Source organism: Lepus europaeus, chromosome 7, assembly GCF_033115175.1.
Source record: "Lepus europaeus isolate LE1 chromosome 7, mLepTim1.pri, whole genome shotgun sequence".
NCBI classification, from domain to species: Eukaryota; Metazoa; Chordata; class Mammalia; order Lagomorpha; family Leporidae; genus Lepus; species Lepus europaeus.
Window position 1 is genome coordinate 12,233,256 of NC_084833.1, and position 17,747 is coordinate 12,251,002.

Genomic DNA, 17,747 nt, shown 5'->3' on the forward strand with positions numbered 1-17,747 from the left:
ACAGCCCCAAGGCGGGCTGCACGCTGGAGAGCAACCCCAGGAATCCTCACGTCTCCCAGCTCAGCCGCGCGACTCCTCAGAGCCTACCTAGTGACAATCACTAAGGCTTTCTCCGCCCCGTCCATGACGGAAAACTCGTGACTGGATTCTCGGCTCGGAGCTGGGCGCTAGGCAGGCGCGGAGCAACCGAGGGGCGGAGCCGCAAGCCCTCAGCGCTACAAAAGCCCCCGACGGGCGGCGCAGGCGCAGTCTCTCGCCGTGGAACCTCCTTCCCGCCGCTGAGACTAGGAAGCGGGACGCCAAATCTGTCCCCGCGCAGCCGCCGCCGCCAGGCGCCGAGCCGGGTGGCCGCCCTTCCCTAGGTGCGCCTGCGCACGTTCCCACGCACGCTCCGGCGTACGGCGGCGGCCAGGGGTCGCGAGCCGGTGGAGGACCCGCGCGCGGAGAAGCTCGAGGAGTCAGCGCCTCTTCCCTCCCTCCCCCGTTCCCCTCCCCACTCCCTCCCCCCCCCCCCAAGAATGTTCCGCTACGAGGTGAGTTGTTGCGACCGGAAGTGACCCCTCCCTCCCTCACGCGCCCCCTTTCCTCTCACCCCCGACTCGCCGGTCCGCGGCTCCTAAGGGGGGAGGGGGTGGGCTGTGGGAGTCGCGGGACCGAGCGGAGCTCGAGCGGCTCGGCGTCGGGGATTGCTAATCCGCGGGTTGGGAGCTGGCTTCGGGGGGCGGGACTGCCCCATCAGTTGCCGCTGGGGAGACTTGGTCTCTGTTTTCAGGTGGGGAGGGCCCGCTAAGTGCTGTGACCGGACCACCCCCTCACGCTGACCGGGGTGAGCCCTGGAGTAGAACGCCTTGCAGCTACCTGGTGGCTCCTTGAGGAGCGGTCATCCAGGAATGCCCAGCGAGGAGTTTTCCCGCCCTGGACCCAGAATCTGCCCCCCACCCCCCACCCCCACCCCGTTACACACACGCCCCCGAACGCTCAGCCAGCCTTCAGGTCCGGAGGGCTGGACTTGCCCTTCGACTGGGACCCCAGGCTGTTTGCTACCTAGGGCTTGGAGTTGGAAGGGGGGCGTGTCCGGCCGAAGTTCCTTGTAGGCAAGTGTAGGGAGCCGTGGGTTTGGTGACGGTCCCGGGAATGTAGCAACAGCCTAGAGCCCTGACCCTGTCACCGACTCGCAGTTTGACCTTGAGCGGCTCCTAATCACCGGAGTTTCTAGAGTGAAGGGACTGGTCTAGGTGATCTCTAAGAATCTTTTTTCATTTAAAAAAGTAGTCGGGTTAAAGTAGATCTTTGTGGTTTGGGAAGGAGTGATGTGGAGGCAGTTGATTGTCTCATTTGTGCAAGTTTGTGAGGGCTCTGGGATGGGTAGGACTGCCCTTTGTCCTAAGGTTTCCTTGAGGGAACAGCCTAGCCAAGAGGTAGATAGGCAAGATATATCACAAAGCTACCCACTGTAAGTGTGGAATTCTAATTCTGAATCTTTGAAAGTTGGGAACAGATACCCTTGACAGGAGTGATCCACGACCAAACTGACCCAGTGTAAACATGTTGAGAGATGATGAAATGCAAAGGCAGAAGTTGCCAAAAGAAAAGACTTGCAGTTGAATAAAGTGGAAGAGAAAAGGGAAAATGGAGTGAAAGAGGAAATGTTTAAAGTAGAATACATTTAAGATGTTGCAGTGATATTTATAGCTTTTTGTTCAGCAATCCACAGTCTTTGCCTAAATCAGTTTGCCTCTCACAACTGTAAAGTATATGATTTGTTTATGCCTTATGAGTTAAGAGACTGAAACACAGGAGATTGTCCCAAGGTATTTGATGCATTAATTTTATTCCTTTTTTTTTTTTTTTTTCCTTTGGACAGGCAGAGTGGATAGTGAGAGAGAGAGACAGAGAGAAAGGTCTTCCGTTTTGCCATAGGTTCATCCTCTAATGGCCGCCGCGGCCAGCGCACCGCACTGATCCGAAGCCAGGAGCCAGGTGCTTCTCCTGGTCTCCCATGCGGGTGCAGGGCCCAAGCACTTGGGCCATAGCAGAGAGCTGGCCTGGAAGAGGGGCAACCAGGATAGAATCTGGCGCCCCAACCGGGACTAGAACCCGGTGTGCCGGCGCCGCAAGGCGGAGGATTAGCCTGTTGAGCCATGGCGCCGGCCAGATGAATTAATTTTAAAAAATCTGTTGCGGTGTTAACGCTGCTTATAAGAGTGGAGCCAAAACTTGAACATATCACAGCTTTCTTGGAGTTTGTTTAGTTGTGGTCGAAAACTTGGCTTTCTGTTTTATCACTAGTATAGGCCTTTAGGAAGTAGAAGGAAAAAAGGGTGGAAAGTGAAGAGAAAGCTTTAATAGTTGAAATGATAACATGAATATAACAAGGAAAGTGAGAACTCTTTAAAAAGATACAAAATTCAAGCAAGATAACAAAGTGTTCGTTTTTAATTACCATAACCGTTCTAACCAGTGATAGGCATAATTTCTTGATTGCATGAGGAGTTGCTACTATTAGACTCTTGATAAAATAAAGAAATCGGGTGCTTGTGAGAGAAGATATTAAATGGAATAAGAAAGAGGAAATGGAAACCAAAAGAAAGAAGATAACTGAACTCTTCCAGTGTCAGGGAGATGGATGAATAGAAAAAAAGTCATCATTACAAAAAGAATGAGATTATTGTGTTCATTGAGAAGGTGAGATGAACATTTTTAGAACATTTTAAAAATGAGGTGTGTTTCATGAATAGCTAATCCACTTTATCTTGTGTTTAGTCTTTGGAGGATTGTCCTCTAGATGAAGATGAAGATGCATTTCAGGGTCTGGGAGAAGAAGATGAAGAGATTGATCAATTCAATGATGATACATTTGGATCAGGTGCAGTTGGTAAGTAATTTCTTTGTCTTATAATTGCAGTCTCTTGCTCTTTTCAGGTGCTCTTATTTATACCTGCTTTATCTTAGTGGGAGTAACTTTATTCACTAATTTTTCAGGATAGTGTTCTATTGTTGATCTCAGGATACTATATTTTTCTACCCTGCTCCTTTGGAGCTCTTTTTGCCTCACCTGTAAAACCAGGTCCCTTCCAGCTGTATGATCTGTGGCTCTAGGGTGCCACAAGAAGAAATTCAAATGTTTAGAGAAGTAGATATTTACAAGAGATTTAAAATAATCCAAGGGGAGGGGAATTTTTTATTTGTAGAACATACAACTTGGGGAAAACTAATGAATAGTAGAACATTCAGATTCTAGAATGCAGATCTGTGTTTTAGAATTCAGTCCATTCCTAGTATATTAAATAACCTTGTTATATAGCAATTTCAATAAAAATTAAATGCCATTATACCAAGAATTTTGGTGATAGATAATCTTCATAAGTTAGAAAAGTGTTGTGCGCAGATGAAATTTTTTTTCTGTCCCTGGATATGGGTTAATAATCTAGGACATGGAAAAAGTATAAAAAATTAAAGAGTCAAATTAAACTTACAAACCACATTTATAAATGTTAGGATAGAAAATTTAGGAAGTAGGTTTATATGGTAAAGTTGGAGAACACATTTCATTTGAATAAGTAGACTAAAAGTTAAAATTTACTTCTTATGTTGTAGTACAGCAGGTTAAGCCACTGCTTTGCATGCTCATATCCCATATCAGAGTACCAGTTCTAGTACCAGCTACTCCACTTCCAATCCAGCCTCCTAATGCATCCTGGGAGACAGAAGATGATGGCTTAATTGCTCAGGCCCCTGCCACTCATGTGGAAGACCCAGAGGAAGTTCTGGGCTGGTGTCATTTTGCCTTTCAAGAAGATGAAAATAAATAACTTTTTTTTTTTTTAATTAAAAAAACGAATAGGGAAGAGTCAATGTAGGTATTTTTGCCTTAACTGTTGGTGTTGGAAAATAACAATGACAGTGTTTATGTTGGGATCTGTAAATATGTGTGAATCAATCACAGCACTTCTGTCAGTGTAAGAAATGTTCACAGTTAAGTAATAAGGGAAAAAGGAAATTTAGCAATAAGGAGTACTCAAGATCTTCAGTATCAAGGACAAATAAGGATCTTACTGGTTTTGCAGTGACCTAAACAGCTTAAGTTTATTAAAACTTACACAGAGTTGAATGAACTGCCAAAAATGGAAGTGTTTGCTATTGTCAGTCATTTACAAAATTCATTAGAGAACTAAAACTTTGTCATGATTTCAGAGCAGCAAAAGGAATGTTGAAGGTACAAGGTAAGAGTGATTGTGAGGAAATCAAAAATTTTTTGGCTTATATCCATACTGTAAGGAGATGAGATTGTCCAGGAGAATGACATGATTCAAGATGCTATTGTCCTAAATTTACTTCGCCATCAGCGAGGTAAACAGTAAACAGAAAAGACCTCCCTTTCAAAACAAAGGGTAAGAAAGTTTTAAAGTGAAAATAGAGTTTTCCTCATGGGCATTGTCTGCCTCAACATAAACTACTACAGAACATGCCTGTGACTACAGACTTCTAGTTTAGGCCACCGAAGATTAGAGATGGGACTTGAGCACCCCTTTGACTTGCTTCCTCTGGTCTGCTTTAACAAAAATCAGGAGGAAAAGAAAGCTAGGCATCAGAAAAGTAGAGATAGGTGGCAGGCCTATTAAATGTAGCTCTGCGCAGTGATCTGCCCTCAAGGAGACCCAACAGGCCAGTCCACTGCAGTGGCTTTCAATGTGGCAAGCCTGGGCTTCAGCAGAAGTCAGCTATGAAGAGCCCTGGCAGCTCTGCCAGCCAAGAGTTGGATCACTGGAAATGGACCTGCCCTGGAGTCGAAGGATGCCCAGGTCAGAGCCACAGATCTTATTGGCTCTAAGCTGAAAAGCCCTTCACTCAGCCCAGCTTCCAAGGTGACCACTGCTGCTGAGGAGATGGCCAAATAGGGTCAGTAACACTGCAGGCAGAACTGTATATTTCCTGTTGGAGTTGCCACCTGCCTTTACCTGGCCAGCTCTCCTCCCAGGCCAGCTAGGTTATGAAAGTCAACAGAGTGCCTTCCCAAGGAGGATCACACCTCCCTTAGGATGTAGGCTATATGAAGAGATAGATGAGTCTGAGCCTCATAATTTACAACGCTTTAAAGTCCACCTGATTATTATCAAGCCCCTTCTGTCAGGTTCTATTTGCCTCTCAATCAGAAAACTTAGTTGTAGCTTAGTTAGCACCTTTCTTAGGTTCTCTAATAACAACTCTGTCCTCGGTATCTAGCCCACTTGGGCCTCATTCCTTTGTAACCATAGCCTCTACTCTACCACCAGTGGCTCTACTCCCAACCTGTGTGTACTGATGGTCCTCTTCCCCACTTAATGTTGTATGATTGTTCAGAATTTCTCTACAGACAAACCCCACTACCTGCAAAAGTTAAGTGGCTTTTCTCCCAGTCTTAGCTGGAATCAGCTTTAAACCACATGCATCAAACTGTCTCCACAAGGGTCCAGAGACACCCCCCCATTTCTCCTCCTCTATAAAATCCTCTCATTACTTGGTTAATGCTACTCTTAGGATCATTGGTTACTATTCTCAACCCTGTCTTTTATACTACAGTGTCTAAGTGTTTACAGCAAGTTATAATGAAACAAACAAAGGCCTTCAACAACCAGGCGGTCAACCAAATGCTGCTACAAGATGCTATTGTCTCCATGGAGATCACAGGAAAAGGGACGTAGAATTGCAAGTGCACAAAACTGTGTGAATTTTGAAAATTATATTTGGAAGATTATTAATAATTATAAAATAGAAGCTAGAAACATGTGTTTTTAAAACTCTTTTTCCATTAAAATAATGTTCTGAATGTTATTTTTCAGCAAATGAAGTTGATGGAATTGATATATACATATTAAGATGAAGTAATATGTCCTCATTTTTGAACTTGGAGAAGGAATTGTTTTGCCTCCTCGTTGATTTCCAGAGTGCAATGAACAATCTCTTTGTTAGAGTTTCTCTTTGATTTTTAATACATGGAGAGATCATCTTGAGTAATAACTTTTAGTGCAATGGATATTTTAGATCACTGTCCACATATTTGATATCACTTTAAGAAATTAGTGACTGTCTTCTGCATGAAAAAAATGCTTGCATCATGTTGGAGCAATAAATTATATTGCAGTAAACCCAGTTCAGTCTCTAAAAATAAAAGCTTACACTTATATGCTGCTTAGTAAGTGCTAGGCACCGTTCTAAATGTTCTACATACGTTACTAACCTTCACAGCAACCTTGTGAGTTGGATACTATTATTATCCTCATTTAAACAAATGAGGAAGCAGAATAACAGAGAGGTTAAGTAACTATAAATACAATTAGTGTAAATCTATTATGTTAAACAGTCTTTGGATAAAGTTTGAAAAATCTCCTGTCTCTGCTTATGAGGGCTCCCCCTATTCTTTCTATTTGCCTCTAATTGAAAACTGCTATAATCTTAAGGACTGAGATTGCCCTAAAATTAAATCATTTCTTCTTCCTTTTAAAGATTTATTGTTTATTTTATCTGAAAGAGTTAGAGGAAGAGAAGCAGAGAGAAAGGTCTTTCATCCTCTGGTTCATTCCCCAGTTGGCTGCAACAGCCAGAGCTGCGCCAATCTGAAGCCAGGAGCCAGGAGTGTCTTCTGTGTCTTGCATGTGGGTGCAGGGGTGCACGGACCTGGGCCATCTTCCACTGCTTTCCCAGGCCATAGTAGAGAGCTGGATTGGAAGTGGAGAAGCCAGGACTCGAACCAGCACCCATATGGGATGCCAGCAGTGCAGGCAGTGGCTTCACTCGCTACACCACAGCACCAGCCCTATGAAATATTCTTATAGTAAGGGCATGAGATCCCTGACACACCACCTCAGATGGCTTGCTTTATTAGAGCAAGAAAAATCTAAAATGATAATGTATTCTACAGCATAGATCTTTGCTTGCACATTTGAAAACAATAATTCACAAAAGACCCATTTGCACAGAATATGGCTGTTTAACCAGTATTTTTTACATCTTATTAAGGACAAATAGAGTATCCATATTTGGTGGGATCTGGTTAAGTTAGCCAGAAACAAAATTGAGAACTGGGGACGGAAAGCAATGTGTTAGGGCCAATCAATTAACAACTTATTAAATTTTGGAAGTTGGCTGGCACCATGGCTTAACAGGCTAATCCTCTGCCTTGCGGCGCTGGCACACCGGGTTCTAGTCCTGGTTGGGGCTCCGGATTCTATCCCGGTTGCCCCTCTTCCAGGCCAGCTCTCTGCTATGGCCCGGGAAGGCAGTGGAGGATGGCCCAAGTGCTTGGGCCCTGCACCCGCATGGGAGACCAGGAGAAGCACCTGGCTCCTGGCTTCGGATCAGCGAGATGCGCCAGCCGCAGCGGCCATTGGAGGGTGAACCAATGGCAAAAAGAAAGACCTTTCTCTCTGTCTCTCTCTCTCTCTCTCTCTCTCTCACTATCCACTCTGCCTGTCCAAAAATAAATAAATAAATAAATAAATTTTGGAAGTATTTTTAAAGTCCCTGAATTCAGGATTATAACCTCCTTACTCTTTTGGCATTGTTGGGTTAGTAAAATTGCAAACAACAGTTTATCCTTTCTCACTCACTCTTCCTCACCAAAAATATTAATTCCGCAGTTGATTTTTAGTTACACTGAACCTTAACAGTATTTATTTCAGATGAATGAGCACTTAAATTAACACTGTAATTTTCATCTAATAAAGATTTTTCCATTTTTTTGAGCACATCAAGGTTATGTTGGTCAGAAACTATCAAAATGAAAAGGATACCTTAAATTCTTTGCTTCTAAGATAACATTTCAGGGGCGAGTGTTATGGCATAGTCAAGTCACTGCCTGCGATGCCAGCATCTCATTTGGGGGATGCTGGTTTGTGTCCCAGCTGCTCCACTTCTGACCCAGCTCCCTGCTAATGACCTGGGAAAAATGTCAATGATGGTCCAAGTATTTTGGCCCCTCCACATATGTGGGAGACTCGGAAGGAGCTCTTGGCCTTGGCCTGACGCAACCCTGGCTGTTGCAAATATCTGGGGATTGAACTAGTGGATGGATGATCTCTCTGCCGGTCTCTTTCTTTCTCCCTCACTCCGTGTAATTTAATTTAATACCCTGTGTAATTAAAAAAAAAATAGATTTGTTTATTTATTTGAAAGAGATACACAGAGAAAAGAGGCAGAGAGAGAGAGAAGTCTTCCATCAACTGGTTCATTCCCCATTGGCCGCAATGGCTGGAGCTGCGCCATTCCAAAGCCAGGAGCCAGGTGCTTCCTCTGGGTCTCCCACATGGGTACAGGGGTCAAGGACTTGGGCCATCTTCTACTGCTTTCCCAGGCCACAGCAGAGAGCTGGATCGGAAGTGGAACAGCTGGGACTCGAACCGGCGCTCATATGGGATGCCGTCACTGCAAGCAGTGGCTTTACCTGCTATGCCACAGCGCCAGCCCCTAAATAAATCTCTTTTAAAAAGAAATAAAGATGGCCAGTGCCACGGCTCAATAGTCTAATCCTCCGCCTGCGGCGCCGGCACCCCGGGTTCTAGTCCCGGTCGGGGCACCGGATTCTGTCCCGGTTGCCCCTCTTCCAGTCCAGCTCTCTGCTGTGGCCCGGGAGTGCAGTGGAGGATGGCCCAGGCTCTTGGGCCCTGCACCTGCATGGGAGACCAGAAGCACCTGGCTCCTTGCTTCGGATCAGTGTGGTGTGCCGGCCGCAGCGGCCATTGGAGGGTGAGCCAACGGCAAAAGGAAGACCTTTCTGTCTCTCTCTCTCTCACTGTCCACTCTGCCTGTCAAAAAATTTAAAAATTAAAAATTAAAAAAAAAAACATTTCAGAAGAAGAGTGCCTCTTGCCTTAGTAAGAGGAAGCTGTGGTTGAGGAAGAGAACTTCCCTTGATTAGAAAAAACAACCCATGTCCTAGAGGCTTAGGTAAGAATAAATATTCTTATTGTTCTTGTCCATGTTTATCCCAGTGATGGCTAGGTGATCAACAGTTTAAGGATCTGGTTCCCATAATTGGTGTTCAGGATTACAGTGTTTCCAAAGGCTTTAGACAATATATCCTATGATGTAACAATTATAAATTTGGAAGTTCTTTTCTCATTTTTTGGGTCACTAGTGTAAAATATAGTTATATAATAAAAATTGCAAGGGGCTGGCTTTGTGACACAGCTTGTTTAGCCACTGCCTGTGACACCAGCACTCTATATGAGCACTGGTTCAACTCCCCACTGCTCCACTTCTGATCCAGGCAAAGCATAGGATGTCCCAAGTGCATGGCCCCTGCCACCCACATGGGAGACAGAGATGGATTTCCAAGCTGCTGGCTTCAGCTCAGCCCAGCCCTGCCTATCACTACCATTTGTGCACTGAACCAGCAGATGAAAGATTTCTGTCTCTCATACTGTCTCTTTCTGTTCTTCTGTTTCTGTAACTCTGCCTTTCAAATAAATAGATAAATCTTTTTAAAAATAGAAGCAGCAAATTATAAATACTTAGTATGCTCCTGATAAGGAATTAGCCTCCTTAAATATTTATTTTAAAAAATATATATATAGGGGTGATACTGTGGTGTAGAGGTTAAAGCCGCCACCTGCAGTGCCAGCATCCAACATAGGCTCCAGTTAGCCCCAGATGCTCTACTTCCAATCCATCTCCCTTCTAATGTGCATGGAAAAGCTGCCCAAGTGCTTGGATCCCTGCACCCACGTGAAGCTCCTGGCTTCAGATCAGTCCAGCTCTAGCCTCTGAGGCCATCTGGGGAGTGAACTAGTGGATGGAAGACTTGTCTCTTTCTCTCTCTGCCTCTCTGTAACTCTGCCTTTGAAATAAATTAATTTAAAAAATAAAAGATAACTTTTTAAAATATATATACATATAAATGTTCATTACAGGGTTTTTTTGGTTTTGGGGTTTTTTTTTTTTTATTATTTCAGAAGCAGAAAGTTCTCATCTGCTGGTTCACTTCCCAAATGCCTTCAAGGGCCAGGATTAGACCTGGCTGAAGCTGGGAGCCGGAAACTTAATCCAAGTCACCCACGTAGGTGGCAGGAGCCCAGTTTCTCGAGGTATCATCCCTTTCTCCCATGGTCTGCATTACCAGGAAGCTGGAGTCAGGAACTGGAACCTAGAATCTAACTCAGGCACTCCTGAGAAGTGGTGTCTTAACTACTAGGCTAAATGACCACCACTTCAGTACAATATTGTCATGTTAAATTATCCAAATGTTTATCAGTAGGAAGTAAATGAAATTACAGTTTATCCTTAGAATGAAGTCTTATATAGGTATTGAAAAGTTTAAGATAACATTATTGGTAATTATACTTAAATTTTCAGCATGAAAAGGTGTCCAAGATGTATTGCTTAAGGAAAAGGAACATGGATAAAGAGTTAAGCCACTACTTAGGAGCCCTGCATTCCATATCGGAGTGCCGGTTTAGGTCCTGGCGACTAAGCTTCCAATCCAGCTTCCTGCTAATGTGTCTAAAGAGGCAGCAGATAGTGTCCCAAATGCTTGGGCCTCTGCCACCCCTGGGGGGCTCAAATGGAGTTCCAGGCTCCTGGGTTGACCTGGTCCACACTTAGCTATTAAAGGCATGTGGGGAGTATACCATCAAAGGGAAGATCTCTCTCTGCATTTCAAGTAGATAAAAATAAACTTTTAAAAAAAAGACAAAAGGTTTACAAAATAATTTTAAAAAATTTTGAAAACTCAAAATTTTTATGGTTTGTAGTTTCAAAAACTTAACTGTGGAATTATGAATAACTTTTACTTTGTAAGTTACTTGTTTTTGTGTTGCTTGAATTTTTAAAAAAACAATGTTAGCAGTAAAAAGAAAGTCTTTATCCCTGTGTGTTGAATTGTATGAAGCATAAAGCATATAACTAAAATAAGAATAAAGTACATGACATATACACAAAAGAACTTTTTTTTTTTTTTTTGGAGTTAAAAAGTAGAGCACACTGAGGGCCAGCGTTGTGGCATAGCGGGTAAAGCTGCTGCCTGTGACATCAGCATTTCATATGGGTGACAGCAGTGTCCCAGCTGCACTACTTCTGATCCAGCTTCCTGCTGAGAAAAGCAACAGAAGATGGCCCAAGTGTTTGGGCCCCTGCCATCCACATGGGAGACCCAGTGAGGCTTCTGCCTTTAGGAGTAAACCAGCAGATAGAAGATCTCTCTTTCTGTGTCTCCATAACTCTTTCAAGTAAATAAATCTTTTTTTTTTTTTTTAAGTAGAGCACATTTTGATGAAGTGAAGATAGAATTAAAATGAAAGTATTATTTAGGGGGAACTTCAGTGAAGGGAGAGGTTTTTGCATGGAAAAGCTGAAAGGGATCAGAATGGTGAATACAGTTTTATGACTGAAGCAGAATGGAATGATTAGGTTGAAGAGAACTGGAATTAGAGATGGGATGAAAGGAAGGTTGGTTTCTAGAGGAGCTGAGGGTTCTGAAGGGTTTAATCCATGCTGTAATGGGACTCAAAAATGCTGTGTCAGCCAAATAAAATGGGAAAACCACATTAGTGTCAGTGCTACATACTGCATAGTAGTGTGCAGGAATAACAAAGACGTAATTAAAATAGGAGAGGAATTGACTCTGGTCCAAATCATTATTACTTTTCCCCTGGACTGTTGTAATAGCCATCTGGCAGATTACCATATTTCCAGTATTGTCACAGCTATCCCCATTCCCCAATCCATTTTTAACACAAAAGCCAGAGTGATTCTAAAAGTTAAGCCACATCAAAACTTGCATTGCCTCCCATTTTGATCATAGTAGCCCAGAAGACTCCTGACTCATTTTCTATTTTTAGTATTTATTTGTTTGAAAGGCAGAGTTACAGAGGCAGAGGTAGAGGGAGAATGAGGTCTTCACCTGCGGGTTCACTCTCCAAATGGCCACACTGGCTGGAGCTGAGCCAATCCAAAGCTAGGAGCCAGGAGCTTCTTCCGAGTCTCCCATGCTGGTACAGGGGCCAAAGGATTTGAGCTATCTTCTACTGCTTTCCCAGGCCATAGCAGAGAGCTGGATCAGAAGTAGAGCAGCGAGGATTCAAACCAGCACCCATACGGAATACCAGCACCGCAGGCAGCAGCTTCACTTGCTACGTAACAGCGCCAGCTCCCTCCTAGCTCATTTTCTACTCTTGCCATTTTATTCCAAACTGCTCTCCTGGCTCTTTCTCAAAACTGACAAATCTCTCATTTTAAGAGTTTTCTACTGACTGTCCTACCTATAATTTCCTTAACGTTTTGGCTTGAAATGTCATAGAATCTCAAAACTAACAGGCAGTAATATGTATATGTGTGTGTGTGTGTGTATCTGTCACCAGTTTAGGAATCAATTTTAGAATATAGTTTGACAGCACAGGTAATGTTTTAAGCTGTTAATTCAAATACTTGAATTTTATTCCTGATGTAATGTGATTTGCTCTAAATAATAAAGAAAAAAAAAACAACTCACTTTCTGTATCCTTTAATTCAGACTTTATTTGATATCTCTAAGTGCAAATTTAACCTTCACCTGTCTTCTGGAGTTGTAGTTGTTTGGTTAAAAGAACATTTTTCTAAAACTCATTCCATTGTCCACTACATTCCACTATATTTCTTACACGACTATATTGTCTTATAGATGATGATTGGCAAGAAGCACATGAGCGCCTGGCTGAATTGGAAGAGAAGCTACCAGTGGCAGTTAATGAACAAACAGGCAATGGAGAAAGGGATGAGATGGACTTGTTGGGTGACCATGAGGAGAATCTGGCAGAAAGGCTCAGTAAGATGGTGATTGAAAATGAACTAGAAGATCCAGCTATCATGAGGGCAGTGCAAACCAGGCCAGTTTTGCAAGTAAGTTAACTCTGTTTTGAGAATTGTAGCAGACTAATAATTAACGTGCAACATTGAGCTTTGCTACTTTATTTCATCTTCTATAATGAAAGGATTATAGTGTGCCATAGACAATTGATAATGTAATCCTTACGATCTGGTTCTCAAGTTGAAGTTGGGAACTAAGCTATATTCTAGAGCATTGTAATTTCTTATACTTTAGCAGTGGAGACTGTTTTGGACCTTGCTCTCCAAAAGCAGATAACTCACCCAGAGAGCCCACACTATTCCTAACTTTGTATATATGTTTTTCTTTTTTATTAGCCCCAACCAGGAAGTCTGAATTCTAGCATCTGGGATGGATCTGAAGTTCTGAGGCGAATCCGAGGACCACTGCTTGGTCAGGTATTAAACATTTTTTTCTTTATGTAAAATTCTTAATATCCAAAAATTTTAAGTTGCCTCCTATTTTTAGCCTTTCCTCACTGAAAGAATGTATAGATGCATATCACTTGCCAATATTGACTACTGCATCTATTACTGTTGATATACCCTTCCTCAGGTTCTGGGGTAGAGGCTAAAAAGGAACTGTTAGAATTCAAATTTGTCAGTGTATGATTTGAATTGCTTCAGATGTCTAGGCAAAACTGTAGGGATAGGGAGCAAATGAGTGTTTGCTAGTGATTGGGTTTGGCAGGAGGGGTTGACTATAAAGGGACATTTCCAAGGAGCTTTCTAGGGTGATAAAACTATTCTGTGTCTTGAATACAATTGCAGATCTATTACTCTGTATGCCAAAGAGTAAATTTTGCTGTATGTGAATGAAAAATAAATGGAAATTTAAAACTTAATTTTTCAAGGTGTTTGTCATCTGCACAGATTATTAGACATTTCATATTAACTAATTTTTTTAACCACTTCCTCAATTAGGAAATGCCTACAGTATCTGTGTTAGAATATGCCTTGCCTCAGAGGCCCCCACAGGGCCCAGAAGATGATCGAGACCTTTCTGAACGTGCATTACCAAGGCGATCAACTTCACCTATCATTGGGAGTCCTCCTGTCAGAGCTGTCCCCATAGGCACCCCACCTAAGCAGATGGCTGTACCCAGCTTCAACCAGCAGGTACCTTTCATTAACAGGCACTCAGCCCAGGATATTGGGAATCTGGGCAAAATTATATGGGAAATTGGTGATACTGGGAGGGGGGTGGAAGTTTGGGGTAGGCATTAGATTAGAAAGAAAAGTAGCCAATTAGAGCAGAAATTAGTACAAATAAGAGACACATTCCCTAATACCCTATGCTGCTGCTGCTGCTGTTGCTGTTGCCTTTTCACTGGGGGAGAAGAAGGGTAGTCAACCACATTAATGCATAAATACTTTTTAAAAATGTTTTTCTGGCTGCCCAAAGCATTGGCAGAGAGATAACTGAAAGCTGGGGGGAATGGGAACACGCAGCGTTGTCCACATCCCTTTTTACCTTTAAGATATCCCTGCTTTCCCTAGAGCCTGTGCAGTCCTGTTCCATAGACTTTCCTCCACCTGAAACCAGCAGCTGAAAAGGAAGGCCAATTTGGAAGGTATGGGGGGAGGGTGGTGTTGGTATGGCCTAGTTAGGCTCAATATTCTATGAAATGGTGGAGTCACAATGTATCATAAAATTGCTGAGCATGGTGGCCATATCACAGGGGCTTCAGAATAGGACTTAGTTAATCCTCCAGCTTTCTTATCATTCCTTCTCCCTCACTGCTACCAAAATATATCCTCTTGGAGAGAATTTGCAAGTCAGAGTATCTGCTGGTACCTCCCTCAGATAGCGTGGAAGGGTGGGGATAACTGGAGAATTAGCTAAATCTTCCTCAGTTAAAACTGACACATCTTGATTTGTGAGAGGAAATGACCAAAGGTTCTGTATTTGAACCCATAGCCATAGCATTTGCTTAGAAGTAGGGCTTTGTGTTGAGTTCTGTGTCTCTACCAGTACTTGAGGGGAGGGAGTATAGATGGAAGAAAAACTGATTTCATTGAGTGTAGTTGTGTATATGTTTATCCCGATAGATTCTGTGTCCGAAGCCTGTCCATGTTCGGCCCCCAATGCCACCACGTTATCCTGCTCCCTATGGTGAGAGGATGTCTCCAAACCAGCTCTGCAGTGTCCCGGTATGTCACTTTACAACCTAACAAAAATGTACAATATGTGTTTTATAATCACTACCTGTATAATCACTATCAGTGTATAAAATTGACATCTCCTAAATTATATATATATTTTTATAATTGCTATACTTGAATTTCTGGATCTTATAGTTCCCAGGTTAAAGGACGTGGTCACTTGTTTCGTATCTCAACTCTTTTCTTTAAAAATCCAAACTCATTCTGGTCATCTGCTTTGCTGCTACTTCCATTGCTCATTGTGTAGTTGTTGATTTCCTGTTATATGGTCATAGTGTTTTATCATCTCTTTTTTTATGATTCTGTCAGTGGAGAGATTGATATTACATATCCAAGTTTCTTATACATTTTTACTGAATTCCCTCATTATATTGATTTCCTGTTCCATAACATAGTTTTTTTCCTTTTTTTCCCCCTTAGAATTCATCCCTCCTGGGTCACCCTTTCCCTCCTACTGTTCCTCCTGTTCTCAGCCCCCTCCAGAGAGCACAGCTTCTTGGAGGAGCACAGGTAAGCCTATGTTTAGCCTTAGCCGTAAAGAACCCTTCTAATTTCCTAAGGTTCATTAGATATCACTTTTTTTGCTTTTAATCACAACTCTTCTTGTTTTTTCACTCTTTTTTTTTTTTTCATTGGTAGAAATAGTTTTAAATTCTCTGTGGATAGAAGCAGGGGAAGTTTTCAATGAACTAAATCTAATATATTGTCCCTCCTTGTAGCTACAGCCTGGACGCATGTCTCCCAGCCAGTTTGCACGGGTCCCTGGATTTGTTGGTAGTCCACTAGCTGCCATGAATCCCAAGCTGCTGCAAGGGCGAGTTGGGCAGATGCTTCCCCCAGCACCAGGCTTCCGTGCCTTCTTTAGTGCTCCACCCCCCACTACACCACCTCCACAGCAGCATCCTCCTGGCCCAGGACCTCATCTGCAAACCATAAGGTATATAAAACAAATGCCACTATTTGTACATTGTTAGCCAAGTCTCTTGCTCATTGACTTTTGGTTTTGCAATACAAAAGTCTCTTGATATTTGCTCAGTGATACATATTGAGTTGTTATTGGATCCTCAAGTTGGCAAACACAGGAATGTTTGATAATCTCCAGGCTTTCGTATGAGTCACATTTCCTTAAGAGTTACATGCCTCCTTTGTACATTTGCACATTACAAATTAATCACCTCTTACTTCTAATAAAGTTTTCATTAAATTTTACTTCATACCCATTTTAAAAACACGTACATGGTAACATATATACAATTTTTTTTTTTTAAGATTTATTTATTTAGGAGGCAGACTTACAGAGAGTGAGGAAGGACAAAGAGATCTTCCATCTGCTGTTCACTCTCCCAATAGCCACAATGGCCAGAACTGTGTCGATCTGAAGCCAGGTGCTTCTTCCAGGTCTCCCATGTGAGTTCTGGGCCCAAGCACTTGGGCCATCTTCCACTGCTTTCCCAGGCCATTAGCAGGGAGCTGGATCAGAAGAGGAGCAGCCAGTACTCAAACCAGCACCCATGTGAGATACTGGCACTGCAGGCTGAGGCTTAATCTGCCACACCATAGTTGTTGGCCCTCACACAATTCTTACCACTTAAAACAATTGCCTTATGTTAAGGAACAGGGATAGTAATGGCAAGAAGTCAGCTAAACTCAGCACTAGCTGAGTTGCTTGCTTCTGCTTTCTGGTTCTATAATAAGAGTTTAAGATCTTACTTCAGTGAAATTGTGTTTAATTCCATATCATTGTATCAGCCACAGTTCTCAAGAGAAACACTACCAATAGCATGGACACACACATACTTCCTTGTATGTATATACACAGAGAAAGTGTGTGTGTTTCGTTTTAAGAAATCGGCTGACTCAGTTGTGGAGGCTGTCAAGTCAAATCCATAAAGAAGACCAGTAGACCATAAATTCAAGTAATAGTTGGAAATTGTGGTCTTGAGGTTGAAATATTTAGGGTAGGCCAGCAGGCTGGAGGCTCAGGCAGGAATTCTCTTTTTTCAGTCTTGAGGCAGAATTGCTTCTCTGGGAAACTTTAGTTTTTGTTTTAGGGCCATTAACGGATTGAGACCCTCCCACATTGTCAAATTGAATCTCGTTTTCTTAAAGGTAACTGATTATAAATCATGGGGCCAGTGCTGTGGCACAGTGGTTTAAAAATCCTGGCCTGTAATGCTGGCATCCCATATGGGCACCGGTTCCAGTCCTGGCTGCTCCACTTAAAGTCCAGCTCCCTGCTAATGACCCTAGAAAAGCAGGAGAGGATGGCCCAAGTCCTGTACCCACATGGGAGACCCAGAAGAATCTCTTGGCTGCTGGCTTCAGATCAGCTGAGCTCCAGCCGTTGTGGCCATTTGGGGAGTGAGCCAGTGGATGGAAGACCTACCTCTCTGTAACTCTTTCAAATAAATTCTTTTTTAAAAAAAATGTTATTCACATACAAAATAACTAATTGAGACCCTCCTACATTATCAAGTTGAATCTCATTTTCATCTTTTTTAAGATCATTTATTTATTTATTTGAAAGTCAGAGTTACAGAGGAGAGGCAGAGAGAGTGGTCTTCCGTCATCCACTGGTTCACTCCCCAGTTGGCCGCAACAGCCGGAGCTGCACCAATCCGAAGCCGGGAGCCAGGAGCTTCCTCCAGGTCTCCCATGCAGGTGCAGGCACCCAAGGACTGTGGGCCATTCTCTGCTGCTTTCCCAGGCCATAGCAGAGAGCTGGATCGGAAGTGGAGCAGCTGGGA

The 17,747-nt window shown here is 43.0% G+C and overlaps 1 protein-coding gene across 3 annotated transcripts in view; it reads left to right on the plus strand.

The window, feature by feature from the left end:
- The first annotated feature begins 435 nt into the window (after positions 1 to 435).
- The window catches only part of PATL1 (PAT1 homolog 1, processing body mRNA decay factor), a 107,070-nt gene continuing 89,758 nt past the window's right edge, over positions 436 to 17,747 (plus strand). Inside the window, exons 1-8 of one of the 3 annotated variants that reach the window (XM_062196080.1) lie at positions 436 to 533; positions 2,764 to 2,875; positions 12,632 to 12,849; positions 13,153 to 13,233; positions 13,759 to 13,953; positions 14,887 to 14,988; positions 15,421 to 15,510; positions 15,720 to 15,937. In XM_062196080.1, the coding sequence (XP_062052064.1) occupies positions 519 to 533; positions 2,764 to 2,875; positions 12,632 to 12,849; positions 13,153 to 13,233; positions 13,759 to 13,953; positions 14,887 to 14,988; positions 15,421 to 15,510; positions 15,720 to 15,937 (1,031 nt within the window). In that variant the 5' untranslated portion in view covers positions 436 to 518. Of the gene's footprint in view, positions 534 to 2,763; positions 2,876 to 12,631; positions 12,850 to 13,152; positions 13,234 to 13,758; positions 13,954 to 14,334; positions 14,409 to 14,886; positions 14,989 to 15,420; positions 15,511 to 15,719; positions 15,938 to 17,747 lie in introns of those variants that run through there. The other 2 variants (XM_062196077.1, XM_062196078.1) reach the window with 2 other exon arrangements.